Genomic DNA, 14,436 nt, shown 5'->3' with positions numbered 1-14,436 from the left:
CGTGTGTGCTCCAAGCAAGACCATTTCACAGTGTTGACTCGTACCAATAGCATGAAGACAGAATAATGTTTTACGGTATGAGCTTTGATGCATTGATGTTCATGTCCGCTCTTTGCTCATATGAGCAATGTCCTATTGAAGAGAGGTGTTATGATCATGAGTAGTAGCCCAACGCAACCAACAGCTGTCTCGGTCCCGTCGGTATAGTCAAGTGGCACGCCCTAAGGCAAACAGGTATCAAAATACTCTTAATCAAGCCAAGCGAGACGTAAGGTTTCCATGAGACATAGCTCCCAGCAATGAGTGAGATCCATAACGTGAACCGTACCCATGCCAATTATTAACTTGCCATTCATTATTCTTGTAATCGGGCCAGTAGCCTCGTCGGCCAACCCTGCTAGACTCATGTACTAGCTCATCATCCTCATGATGGACATACATTCCCATGGCTTGAGACCACCTACCTTTCTGGTCCAACCACGCCCTCTACGTTTTCTAGAAGGGATAGGTATAATTTACAGTATCCCAAAGCAAAACGTCTAAATCGTCAATATAGCCATTATGGATAAAGATATCCTGCCTGATAGTCTCCTCAAGTGGGACCATGGGGGATATAACACAGCGGCACCATGCCAAAATCGCATACTGAAGATGTGCATCAGTTGCTGATGGCCAGAGTTTTGTTGCACACTGAGTCATTGAGAGGCTGGATATGGTATCTACCTCTAAACTAACGTGATGGTTACTGAGTATCATGGCAGTTCGAAGGGCGGGATCAGCCACGCCAACAAGAAGCACAGTTAAGAGCACGGTTATCAACATATGCGGATATGGTATCTCTGAGACTCTGCTTAGACTGCGCTTAGGGCCCTAGCATTAACTCTGCCTAAAGCTTGGGAATAGAGCCAATTCCAAGAGGAAAATATGGTGCACACAGGCTTCTCCGTCTCTCACCTCAAACACATGATAACCCCTGCTTTCCAGACTGGACCGGGATCCCGATGAATCAAAGCCACCTATGATGATATTTGCTCTCTCCCAAGACATAAGTGTTTGACTAGTGTCCTTATGCGTGCTAACTAAGCCATTGGAACTCTTGGACCTAGACGAAATGGAATGGGTGTTTTTCTTCTCGAAAGGCAAGAATAACTTTGGAGGCTTATGCTTCAACAGGCTCGAAATCTTTTTGTAGTGTACCCCTTAATTGGAAACATCACACGAGCCATTAAGCTTTCAATACAGTTCCATGCCAACGCCGTCTCCCCGGGGCCCCAGGTGGTAACCAATCCTTGTGGCATAGCTGACAAGGCTAGGGAACTGACGGCAAGGCTGAGCAAGATACAGGTATTGTTAGAAGTAACGAGATCTAGGGTCGTCTTCTCGAATCCCTTTGCGTAGATGGGATATTCTCAAGAAGCGATGTAGTAGAGCTTGTGTGCAATGCATCAAGGACTACCGTTGCCTGGTTTACAACGCCAGCTTGTTCTCTTAGCCCAAAAAGCATCCATAAAGCACCCGACGAGCTTCAGGTGTAACTAATATGTCACCACGCTGAGCACAATGGGTATGTTGGGTTTCAAGGCGGAGACTTGAGGTTGTCTCCTTAGAGTCAGGATATATCAGCCAGAGTGAGCTCCGAAACATCCAGTCAGAACTTCGGAAATGAGCCTTCAACATCCCCTGCTTATGGCATAGGGCACCATGTATCAATAATTCTTATTATGAACTCACTTCACCATTCTCTAAACCTCCCATACAATATGGAGTAAGGGAATCATGATCCTAGGCCTCAGATATCTGATGATCAGAGACAGCCTGATTACGATAAAAAGAATATCTATTCCTTTGTAGAGCTAACCTAATATTCTCCCCAGTATAGAGTTTTCAATTTATTTCAGAAGTCCACTAATTACTCACAAGTGGAAACACCTTCAAAGTGACAGACAGCTGGTTTGTCAGCTTCTACGGGTAGCAGAGACCATGATAAAGATACGAATATCTCCATACATGACATGTTCCCCCCATGTGTTTATCCATGCCGTGTTCCGTCTTGGGAGGGAGGTGCATTTATCCGGAAAGGGGGATATAAGATGGCGTAGTAAGGCAAGGACGCGACTGCAGCTGGCCGGATTATCTCTCTCGGTAGGACACCCTCCCTACCAATCTCCAGACATGGGTTGCTTTACTTCCGAATCCTGTTACATTGAAAATCTGGGGCAAACAGTGATGAGGCTGCGCCATTACCGAGAGTAAACGGGCTCATACTCGGCTCCGAGATCAACCTATGTCTATCTGCTTGAATACCCAGTCAAAGCCACAACGTGAGCATCTTTTCTTCGACCTATCAAAATAAGCTCAATTATTCTTCCCCGCAAAGTATGTAGGGTCTCGGCTTCTGGAAAATGCATCGTGTTCAAGTTCCGTACAGCTGCTGTACCACTCTTCTCCAGAGCATCACAGCCCAAGTATCATGCCCCTATACCCTCACATCAGCTCCTGAAAAGCAGCTCCGAGTCACGTCATATATGCAGTAGAGGGCCTCAATAAACCACCACAGGGGATCGTGTGAGTCGCATCCCCAGACGGATAGCTTCGGATGATTGTCAAGACATGAACAGGTGATCACTGCTTCAGAAATCCTGCCATCGGCCGTCAGCACAATAAAGGGATTCCACAGGCCACTGTATCTGTGGCAAATCTGTGCAACATTACCGGTGAACACGTTCAGGGAAAGAAGGTGGCCAGGGGATGGAGGGGCGCCACGCATATGCCGTGATACCATGCCCTTTCCTTCGGGCCCTGGCACGCATTTTTCTTCTTTCCATGTCCTGCATGATATCCATGGGCCCATTACCTGTTTACCGGCTGAGGCTGGTAATATTCGGTCAGTAGAGGTTGTCCCCAGGTCTCGTGATGATTTGCATGACATGCAGTGGTTGAGTCGAGATTCTTGGATAATTGGCCTGAATCGTACAGCGACAGTCCGGTCAAGCCGGCTCACAACCAGTCGTCAACAAGCGCAGGACGTGTCAACCGGCTTCCATGGGATTGGTAATCAGTCATCGTAGGTGGTACAATAGCGTGGCTCTGGCTTCCAGCTTCTTGGCTGTATCACTTGAAAGTGTTGCATGGAGAAGCATCAACGGACACTCACCGGTTCGAGACGCGGCTTTGAATTGCGATCGACCCATTGCTTACTCGAGAGCATCATTGTACAGGTACTTTACTCCTGCCTCAACATTGGGGTCATTGGCAACTGCTGGAGTAAGCAACTCCAAGTATATCAACATTCAGCCTAATGTACAACCCCGATAATGCTGCTTCACCATTGAGCCGGTTTACACAACAGCAAGAGACTTTGTGCAACGTTCATATCAGCATAGAACATTCACTATTAATTCATCAATTCTACCGAATAACCGACCTCGAGGTCACACAGCTGCCCCTGTCTTCAGCTCATGCTCCAGGCCATGTTCCCCTCAAAGGGGGGGAGTCAGATGGCCCGGGCCGTCGACAATGGGTGTGTACAAAAAAGATGAGGAGTAAAGGAGATCTAGAACTGGTCAGATATATACTTTCAACGTGCACTAGTGCGTTGCTCCGACTTCAAAGGTGAGAAAAAACTGATGGGACGCTCAGACGGGGAGGTCGTGTCAAAGGCCGTTGAGGGCGCTTGTCATCTGGTGCTGGCACACATCACAAGACCCATTGGGGCAAGGCTCAGGTGCCTGGACAGCGAGGAGGGTTTTAAACCTTGGGGGAAGGCTACCCTATCCGAGCCCAGGGCTGCGTCCTCCGGATCGTCCAGCGTAGCGTCTGAGATGGTTACATCTGCCCGCTTGCTGCAACGCATATCCGAGGAGGTGAGCATCTGCCGAGAGCGAATGACTTGGATTGAAGATCAATGCAAAAAGACACGGTTCAAGACTATCGACACTAGCAAATTCCCTCCGATAGAGCCTCCTCCTCCTCCTCCCTTGCATGCGTGCCGTCCCCGAGTCGAGTCGTGAGGAGGCAGACGGGATGAGGCGGTGAAGGAGGCTCCCGTGTGCAATGGTTACAACGGGCTTGGGCTGGGCAACGCTCCGTGTGGCGGTCGTGAATTAACTTAGATTGTGGTGGCTCGCGCGATGTTATGCTGTTGGTGCCACCGACTGAGGGGAAGCTTCGAGACTGACTTCAACAAAAGCTGGTGGCAAAGCAGCGTCTCATTCAATTGATCTCTTGCGTTAAATTTGGAGGGATGAGATAATTACGTAAATGAGGAAAAAAGGTTAGAATGAGGGATATATCATCACCAAGAAAAGAGATGAGATACTTCTTCTCTGTGCCAGTTGCATGTTGTGGCGGTTATTTCGAGGTTGCGTCCCCCAACTATGGTACTACTGTATCATAGCACACTTCTCCTCCCTACAACTAGCTAACAAAGGCCCGGAAAGTGGGCTCCGGGGGGGATCCAAGAGCGCGGCGACGGTGGTGCTAGAGGCTCGTCTACCCGCCTTGGTGAGACCATCTGAACGGGCCAGTATTAGCTCCGGCCCCTCTTTCTCTTGGGGCACTGCAGGCGCTGAAATGCTTGGCATTGGATCTTGGTAGCAATCCGTGTTGGACTCACCGTGCGCCCCAAGCAATTCCTGGCCCACTCGGCCGACTAGTATCTTTATTTACGCGATTCACATACTAGAGCCCGATGACTGGGACCTTGAATCGATGCACAATACGTCATTCACTGTCATCTTGATCGCCGATGGGAAAGGGGGAGCAAACCCTGGAGGAAAAAGAACCAGGTCTTGAAGACATGCAAGCAAAAAATGAAGATATTCGTTGGGGACCAAACAACCAAAAATCAAACCTAGAAATAGAAGAAAAAAGAGAGTGTGTGGTGTCGTCCCCTGTGCCTGGGTCCAAAAGAGAAAAAAGAGGCAAACCTATCCGTAAACTGATCAAGACCTTGCTGATCCGAGGCCCGAGCCTCATGGGCCGGCAACCACTTGGACTCTTTGTGGCTTGCCTTTGAAGTCGTATCCATGAGATGATGGAGGGGGTGATGGCTTGGTAGAGTAGCAGCGGGAGAAAAGGCGTACGCCTCGCGCTGTGGATCGAATGCGGGATGCCCCAACTGGACATGGCCGACTCGTGCAGGGCAGGGCGGCGTCTACACCATCTCACAAGAAGAAACCAGGAGGCAAGGCGGGTAGAGGAGCTCATCAGGCCGATTCGGGACACCGGCCTTATCTGACCGACTGCAGAGGGCATCAGACTGGGCGATCGGCGGGGGATATTAGACCACTCGTAGGTGATTCCCAGACACCTCACACAACCGCCAGAGCCCCAGGGATTTTCGCGGAGGTGGTGTGGAGGAGGCGCGGCGGCGAGGGGTTCTTTAGCGAGCAGGAGGAGAGTCTTGATAACGACAGAGGGGGGAGTTGGTGTAAGAGCAGAGCTCCTGGACCAGACCATCGATGGGTTGTATTTACAGTCCCATCATGTTTGTTGAGAGCAACTCTGTCAAGGGGAGTGTAATGCACTGTAGCCTTTTCATCCGATGGACCCTGTTGATCCGAGAGTCAAACAGAGGAGTTCCCCGCGGGGGATACCTACAGTATTTGGTGATCCTGTCATTCTCAGATCATGGTGCATCAGCATCAGCACACAAACTGACTACCTAGAAAATAGTGGACTTTGCAACTTTCCCATGACCTCTTTCCGAGAGCTCCGATAAATCACACTTTCAAATCCCATCACGTGTGCAGAGTTCATGTCGGCCGAGAGACAAAAAAGCAGGGCAAAACGGTCTCATGAGCAGATGATACCTCCAAGCAGGTTTCACACACTGAGAAAAGCAAAGGTGCATCTGCAGCACAGAAGCACGTTGGCAAGGAAGTAAAAAAGAGGGGGCAAGGGTGGGGTAAAGCCATTCATTCGTAAGAGGGGGATGGACACAGTGGCTTGGATGGCTAACAACTGCCTAGAGCTAGAGAGCCCCAAGCTTGATAGGGTGACATGCAGCAGCAGCTTTCGAGAGGATGATGACATCCGAAGACGACCTCGAGGTGGCTTTTTTCTGCTAGGAGATGTCCAATTTGACAGGGAAGGGTTGGCTGTCTGGTGTTTCTCTCGGTTTCGCTCTGTCCAGCCTCTTCCTTCACCTCCCCCTGGCTTACTGGCCTTACCCTCGTTCCGGCCGTGAGATGCTGCTGCATCACCCCACTAACCGACCGAACCGTCGTAGCCCAGGTCCGGGGCGGAAGATCCGGAAAGCTTGAGGCTCCTCCGCGTGCCGACTCTGTTTGTATCGTCTCCAAAACGACGGGCCCAGCAGAAGAGAGCAACGACTCCAAGCTCAACGACACCCGATAACACGAAACGGATAGCGTCTGACACGGCGCGTGTCGCCTACATAGAGTACGCAGCAATTTTTAGCTGATCGTCAACGTTCCCCGCATTTCGAGACGCCCAGTTTCGCATCCTTCACCCCGGATTGAATGGCAAGATAAGGGAGAGGGATGACGACGAAGCGAGAAGGACTGAACTGACTTGCAGCGCCTAGCGACGCGCAGCAACGCAATTGGCATGTCCGGGGCTCGTCATCTTACGCCAGCAGCAGAAGCACCATCGCCTGTCCCTCTGTCTGTCCCACGGCTAGGCGTTGCTGCATCTTCAGAGCCGAGCGTCTACCCAACCGTGGCTGCGTAGCTTCAGCCTTCAGGGTAGACTACAGAGGGAGGGGGGAAGCCATGGAACATCGGTGAGCGGGAGCGACACCAAACTCTGTTAATCCTGATGAGTGAGCACTGGGCGAGAACCCCAGATCCGGGGTCCAAGCCCCCTTCCCTTGGTGCTTGCTGCTGGTCTCCCTTCTGCCATGTATGAAGGGTCCATCCCGGTGGCCAAAACCTGACCGGCTACAAGCAACCTTTCCCTCTTGGAAAAAGAAGGGGTCCTCCTGAGGGTGTGTCGAACAAAGGCCAGCAAAAGAGGCGAAGAATGTGAGTTGCAGAAAGGAGGCAAGACAGACAGACATGGCGGCGGCGGCAGCACATCATCAATCAATGCACGGCGATCAATATCCACCACACAAACATGCTGTGGCTCATGGATCATAATCACAACGGGGGCAAGTCAAGCGACGATCAGGGTAACAACATCCATCTTTCGTCCAAAGGACCCTTCAAATCCCGGAGATGGAGATAGCCAAGAAGTCTAGACGAAGCGAGGAACGAACGGGCAGACCCCGAAGGAGGGTCGAAGGGCAATCGCGGCTGCTGCGACTTCGGATAAGGGCAAATCATCATATGATGGAGCCTTTTCTGTCACTTGTTATAACCTCAACTATACGCTGGGAACATCAGATCATGGACATTCGCGAGTCCTTCTCGTGGGGCTCTTTGCAGAAATTCAGGGTCCACCAGCCGCAACGACCGGGGCGCGGAAGTGTATTCCCCATCAGAACATGTTTGCTCTGATCTGATAGTGAAAGAGGGGCTGACGATGGTTTCATTTTCAGTTGCAGAGGATCTTTGGAGAGAGAGAGAGAGGGATTGACACAATTTTGACTCTCTGCCATGCATAAGTTTGACACTGATGGTGAGAGTTCGGCGTCTAGATCTCTCGAGATGCAACGCAACACGGCCCCTTCAAAGGTCCCCAGTGGCAAATTGCGGATGAATCTAGAGGCCGAGCTTGAGTCAATCGGCAAGCCAACGGCACGTCAATTGCCTCAAGCAAGAGGTAATCTTCAGGAGTCAACGTCCGTTGGTTGGCGATGGATCAAACCTCTGTTGGCTGATTGCAGTAGTTTGAAGCCATCTTACCATCTGAGGCTGATGTGGACAGATCCTCACTGGCAGTGAACAGTGACAGAAGAGCCAAGGCTAGCAAAGTCGTCAAAACATACCCCCATGTCGTGCCATTCAAGGCCATTGTCTCGAGCCCGTGCTTGAACCTGCTTTGCTTACAATACGAATGAGCTGCCCGTCTGCTGTAACTTGATCAATCTCGGTCTGCAGGCTTGGCTTGGGAGCTCCACCCTCACTCCCTGATCCTTGCTGATTTGACCCCTGGTCGCCAACCAGGGTTGATTTTTCTGCGAAGCGAACGGCCAAAGCCTCACAGGGGGGGCGCGGCGGACCCCCATGCAGGACTCGGGTGTAGCCAATGGCGAAGGCGTGCGAGGCCGTTTTGGAAAAAGGGCATCGAGATGGTCGCATCTCGGATGGACGATTTGCGTGCAGCAGCAGCAGCAAGCAAGGCGCTTGTGCGAAGAGCATGGCCTGCGTGGCGTGCGAAAGACCCGGGCTGATGAGACGCAGGAGATTCGCGGGGGAGAAGGCCACCACCACCACCACCACCAGCAGGCGCTGTGTGCGACTGTGCGTGTGCAGTGCGTGGGAGGAGGCTCTGATAAGCATCCGTCTGTTTTTAGACATTTTTGGCTATCGGTAACCTGGGAGTGTAGGCATCTTTGTTATCAGCTTTGATGGAGGTTGTGTGAATGCCAGTGATAGAAGAACTAGCACCAGGTAGACCAACACCGGAGATGTCTTTATTGCCAGTCAATCAATCAGTTCAACTCTTGATGACAATGAATGATGAGCAAAGAAAAGAGTGAGTAATTGATCTGCTTTGTTAGTATAGTATAGTTTATCGGCCGGCCTTGGTTATCGCCCCGAAGCTATCGGTGAAGCCATCGGAAAATGCCGCCGGAGCTAACGGCGCTCTCAAAGCCTCCGTCGCTTTTGGGGGCCCGCTTTCGCATCTCTCCAAAATCTTCCATCTCCGTTCGCACCGTGTCGGCCGAGCCCTGGTGGTGTCACGGAATGAGGAAGCTAGGCATCATACGAGCAGGGGGTGGTTCGCAGCACAGCTCTACCGGCATCGACTGGGTCTCGCCATTGTACGCAATAGAAACAGATCATCCATGGCGAACCTGTCTGTGGTGTCGCGATGTCGGCCAGGTCCGTCCTGCCCTGCTGTGAATAGGTAACAGTTATGCAAAAGAGCGACATCACTTCTCACAAACGGTCCCGACCGTATGATACGGCGGGGGACGGGATGCGTGTAAATCCCGTCTTGTTAGTCAATGCGACGGTATGTTGGGGAGAGTACGGAGTAGGAGGGGGAGCATCAATTATGGGTGCAGGATCTTGGGGTGATCGAGGTGGAGGGGAGGGGGCAAGCTGAAGATGCGTCAGGACAGAAAGAGGAATGAAGCAATCCTGGACAGCCGGTGAGAGTGGCGATGATGGATGGGCAGGAGTTTTGAAGGGTAAACGGTCTGTGCTTCTATTCTTGTTGGGAAATGGGTGTTGCAGTTGTTGGATGGCAAATCGACAGCAGCTCTCTTCTCTGTCGGGGAACCTTGAAGTCCGCCATGCCATGGCCTCCGACTGTTGCAGCTGGGGTCGTATCATGGCAGGGGATCTTGTGGTTGGTTGGGGCAAGGCAAGCAAGCAGGCGGCTGCAGGGGATCTGTCTGCCTGGAGGAGGAGACTCATGAAGAACCTTTTTGGATGGGGAAGCTCTGGATGTGATTGATTGATTGCTTGCGTGTGGGATTGCGCCAGATGCGCAGAATCCATGCAAGTCTGCAGTACCAAGCTCCAAGACCAAAAATTGCATGTGAAAGGCGTTGGAGCCCATGTATGGTGTACTTGCAAAAACAGTACAAGCCTCTTGGCTGTTGAGTCTTGGCTCTCTCTCTCGCTTGACCATAACGCTCCGCCAGCTAAATTGTGTGCTTCATCTGTTAGCACCGGGGCACAAAAACCTCATGATTTAGTCTTTTATGGTGTCGCGAGGCGTCGACTCGAAGCGATCTAGTGTCATGCGAAGCGAAGAGCTGATAATGACTCTCTGATGGGCCTGGAGAATTTAGCTGCCGTCGGTCGGCCGACGGGGACATAGCTAAAAGAGCGAAAAAGGCGAAAAAAGACGAATCTTGCCCCACCGGTTGAAGCTCACCAGGAGTCGATTATTGGAGACGAAGCTTTCCCCCCTCGTTGTTGGAGGTGAAAATTTTTGGGCCAAACGATTCAGAAGAGGGAACTGGCCCGTGCGTTTACTTATCTCCTGGTCCCGGAGCAGAAACGGCAGATAACTGCAGCCCTAGCAGCACCAATTGAAGCTATATCCTTGCACACTCCGTAATTATTTCCTTTTTTCTCTTTTTCGCACCACAATCAAGCTCATCTCTTCCGTGGGGCTCTGACGCATCACGATCTGAGAAAACTCCACTTAAAGGGCAGGCGATAGAACGATCCAAAGTCCATGACAAAGAAATGGCCAATGTTAGAGTCAGACGGGGATCCCCATATCGTGATGACAAGCAGCAATGACAAGACCTGACTAAGCTGCCGTCGTGCTACAGGCTCGGGGTTGGGGTCCAGAGACATTTTGATGGATGCAGGAAGCGATAGTCGTTTTCGTCTGGGGCAATGGCTTGCAGCGTTAGGCGGGAAAGACAACCGCCATCGTCTTTTCCTGTCTGCGTCTGGCATCCATTGGATTGGATCATTGGACATCCCCCTGCGTCACATCAAAATCGTCCGGTCTGGCTCGCGGCGCTTCGACCTGGGCCGAATTCCTTTCTCCTCCCCCCCTGTGTAACTGTTTACTTACCTGTTGTGTTGTGGTCGTACAAGACCTGGGGGATCGGCGTGTCTCATAAGCCAATCCAATCCGTTGCCCGGCGAGGACGCCATTATACCAAGCCACCGTCTAGCTGACAAGGACCATGATTGCCGGTGAACCTGTGTGTGTGTTCAGACCTTCATCTTGTCAAGTGCCAGCCCGCGACGAGAACTCGGTCCTAGACCCTTTGTGGCTTGGCGCAATCTGTGGCGGGAGGAGCTCAGGAGACTTGAGACGAGACCAGTCACCTCTCTGTGAGCCAGCCCAGCCCAGCAATTGAGCTGAGAGACGGAGATGGGGGCGTCGTCTACAAGAAGGGGGCGTCAGATAACAAGCCACGAGCGTTGAGATCGCATGGGGGGCTTGACGGGGGCTTGCCCCAAACAACAAGCCCATATTCCACGAGAGAGGCTCAGGTCAAACAAACAGACACACACACACAAGACTGTCTCTTCCTTCCCCATCCTCTACCTCCCCAGACCTGGACGACGCCTCTCAACGGTGGGCTCGCAGGCATCCTGAGACAGCACGGGGGAGAAACCCGGACATGGCCTCGGCGTGGTCAAGGCATGGGGCATGGATGATGCTGGGCAACAAGAAAGCCAATTGTAGAGGAGAATGTCTAGGGTTTGCTGCTTCTCGATCACGTCTTGTACCGGTATACGTATACGAACACCATCATCTCTCGATTCTGTGTCAGTCAATTCATCCAATCTCTTGGTCACGGCAGAGAGACGCGATTGCGTGGTGAGACAATGAAAGAATGAGCGCGTGGTTTCTGTGACGACCTACGTCATTGAGGACGACGATGGGTATCAGTTGACATGCATTGGGAGGGTTTCAGCGCGATTGTCTCCTTCTTTCCCCTCACTTGTATGTGTCTCCCTCTCGTGAGCTGCCGTGGGATGGGATGTAAGGCGAATAAGCGAAATGTTTCTGAAGCAATGCATGCTGCCCGTCTCTGTGCAGGAAGCTGTACAGTAGCAGTGCGTGAGCTTCCAATGGGCGGCTACCATGCATCTCTTTGGAGGAGGAGGAGGGCTTCGGCTCGCCTGTAGCCAGACGGCGACTTGTTCACCAATCAAGCACAGTGCCACGGAACTGTGACCTGGGTGGGACTGCGGGCGGTGCTTCTGGCTTGCAGTCGATGCATGCACATTTTACAGCGGCCTTGCAGCAGGCAGAGTGAAAGGATCCCGTCAGCAGCAGCAGCTAGGAGATGGATCTGCCGGTACCATGCCAGTGGCCCATGGGTTGGACAAGGGCAAGGGTGGGAGGGAGCCTCTCTGCCTTGGATGTTTTGGACTTTTTGACGACTGAAGAGACAGGGAGGGAGGTTACTGTCCATCGGAGACTGAACTGAGGCTCGAGGTGGAAAACGTCATGGCTTTCTGCACCTGGCATGTCGGTGAAGGAAGTTTATCTACCATCCATCTCGGATTGTCCTCTTCTCAGATAATACCCTCCAAAGATAAAGTAAAGATGAGGCCATCAAGATCTTGCCGACTTTTCTTCTTTTTTGCCCCCCCTGCCCTTCTTTCAACGGCGCGTCCGGAACCAGCGGGGCGGAGAGCGGAAAGACGGAGACGCGCGAAGGCGATGATTTCCATGGGATGGGATGGGATGGGATGTGCCTGGGCCTGAGCCTTTCTTTCGGAGTCTCCCACTGTGCACTAAGAGTATCCACCTGGAGATGATTTTCCCACACATACCATTTTTTGCAACAGTCCATCCCACGCCTTTAGCTCAACGCCCTTTATTTCTTGTTGTTGGAATGACACCCATGTTAATAATTTGATGGGAATTTTTCGCCTCTTGAGGCATCTCGTAGAGACGAGTAGATCATTGTACACTGTAGCTCGGAAGAATAATACCGATTTCTCTTTCTCCTTCTTCTTCTGTAATACCCTAAACAGTTTCCAGATCATAACCTCACTCAATCTCACTCAAACCATGCACACGCCTCTCACCGATTACTTCCAGATGCACACACCCAACGTAAAAAAAAAAAATAAAAAAAAAGGCGAGAAAAAAACCACCCCCCACCCACACTGAGACATGGGTCTCTTCTTGTGCTCACCACCAAGAATGTACCTTGGCAGCAAAGCAGCAAGCAACAAGAAAAAAAAGAGATGGGAAAAAGCTCAGACCAGGGGCGCGCGCCACGACCGGGGTTTGGTTCTTGGGAGTAACGAGAGACCACCATTCGATGATCTGACTTGAACTTGAGAGTGAGGGTTTCACGCCTTGGAAAGAAAAGACGCCATTCTGGGTTGTTGTGTCGGGTCGCCGTGGTCGCAGATTCATTCATTGCCCTTCTCAACCCCATTCACCATGACGACTGATCTTAATTCGTCTCTTCCTCTGTTCTAAACTTCTTTTTCTCTTTCAAACTTCAAAACTTTCATTCTTGTGTAAACTGCTACAGTAGTTCATCGTCATTCTTTTTTCTTCTCCTTTGTTTCCGGTACATTACGGCGCCGTTCTTTTGGTCTTCTATCTTGTTATCGCCAAAACCCCGACACTTCCATCATCATAACACCACCACTCCATCGCCAATTGTGCACTAAAAAGTCACCGTTTGGTTTGTTACCTGCTCTTCCGGCGCATCCTCAACCCCTGGTCCGCATCCATTTTAGATCTCCGCCTTTCCTGTCGCCATCGCATCCATCCATTGGGTCCCATCGCATCACATCGTGGTCCCCCATCAATTCTTTTTTGGAGATTCGTCGATACGATACGATACCTGTACTGATTATCCTCATATCATTCTTCTCTCCTTTGTTCTCGCCTCCTCTGACGTTTTCTCGACTCCAACCATCCCACACTCTCCGCACGCATACGGTAACCATCAGCATTTCAGGCATCATACTTCAACGTGCTTGCAGATTAAATTCATCATCTACTGCCGGGGATCTTGAAAATCATTCAACTCTGAACTCTGGGCGTTTGTCAATCGTTCCCAATCGTTCTGCAACCAGCTGGTTTTGGCGTTTTGCCGCCGCCCCATCTTCTCAACTCATCAACCATAAGAAAAAGCCTCCTCCAATCTTGTCCCCAACTGTAAAGCCTCCCACCTCAACCGGACACACACTGTCGCCGCCGTCGATAAAGAGGAAGAGAGGAAGAGAAAGAAAAAAAACCAAACCTAACCAGGACGTCCAAGCGTCTCACGGCGTCCGCACTACAGCGGTATGATCCCACCCCTACCTTGAACGCAAACCCACCTACCAAGCCAAGCCAAACCAAACCAAACCAAACCAAACCAAAGCCCTCTCTCGCACCCCATCCCTGTCCCCATCCCATCCGCCGCCGCTCGCACTCAATCCTGCCCATCCCATCCCATCCCATCACACATCCCTGCCCTCCACTACCACCCATCCTGGACGCCGCCAGACGGCCCATGCCTACGCGGCTCTCAACCTTGTCGTGCTAGTCCATGCCGCTCAGGCCGGCCCCGGCGCCTCAGTCCTGGTTCTGCCTCTGCGCGCGGCGAGTAGAGCCAGAGCGCACACAGGCACTCAAAACCACCTGCTCCCCGCAGGCCATCTTGATCTCGTTCAGCACCTCCACCAGCTTTCTTGCTGTCTATGAGTTTATGACTGACTGACTGATTAACGTCTAGTATCAGCAGCCTTTTTTTTCCGGTTTTCTTCTATTCTGGTTCTTGTTTTTTATTGTTGTTTCTTGACCTGCATCTCCATCCCCATCTCATCCGCACCGCCTCGCTCGTATCACTCCTAATCTCGACGACGCCTTTGTTCTCCCCCCGAGTCGAGTCCAACGATAACCAAACCCTCCGGA

The 14,436-nt window shown here is 51.6% G+C and overlaps 1 protein-coding gene across 1 annotated transcript; it reads right to left on the bottom strand.

Annotated features, from left to right (window-relative positions):
- Positions 1-6,139: 6,139 nt before the first annotated feature.
- On the bottom strand, positions 6,140-7,024 carry NECHADRAFT_123335 (uncharacterized protein; the record flags this gene model as incomplete). The annotated part of the gene is made up of 3 exons (XM_003045478.1): positions 6,140-6,396; positions 6,597-6,674; positions 6,917-7,024. 3 exons carry the CDS (start codon positions 7,022-7,024, stop codon positions 6,211-6,213), a joined length of 372 nt encoding a protein of 123 aa, XP_003045524.1. The 3' UTR covers positions 6,140-6,210.
- Between the last annotated feature and the right edge of the window lie 7,412 nt (positions 7,025-14,436).

Source organism: Fusarium vanettenii, assembly GCF_000151355.1.
Source record: "Fusarium vanettenii 77-13-4 chromosome 4 genomic scaffold NECHAsca_19_chr4_3_0, whole genome shotgun sequence".
Lineage (NCBI taxonomy): Eukaryota > Fungi > Ascomycota > Sordariomycetes > Hypocreales > Nectriaceae > Fusarium > Fusarium vanettenii.
The sequence above is the reverse complement of the archived record's forward strand: the minus strand, read 5'-3'. Positions and strand labels throughout refer to the sequence as shown.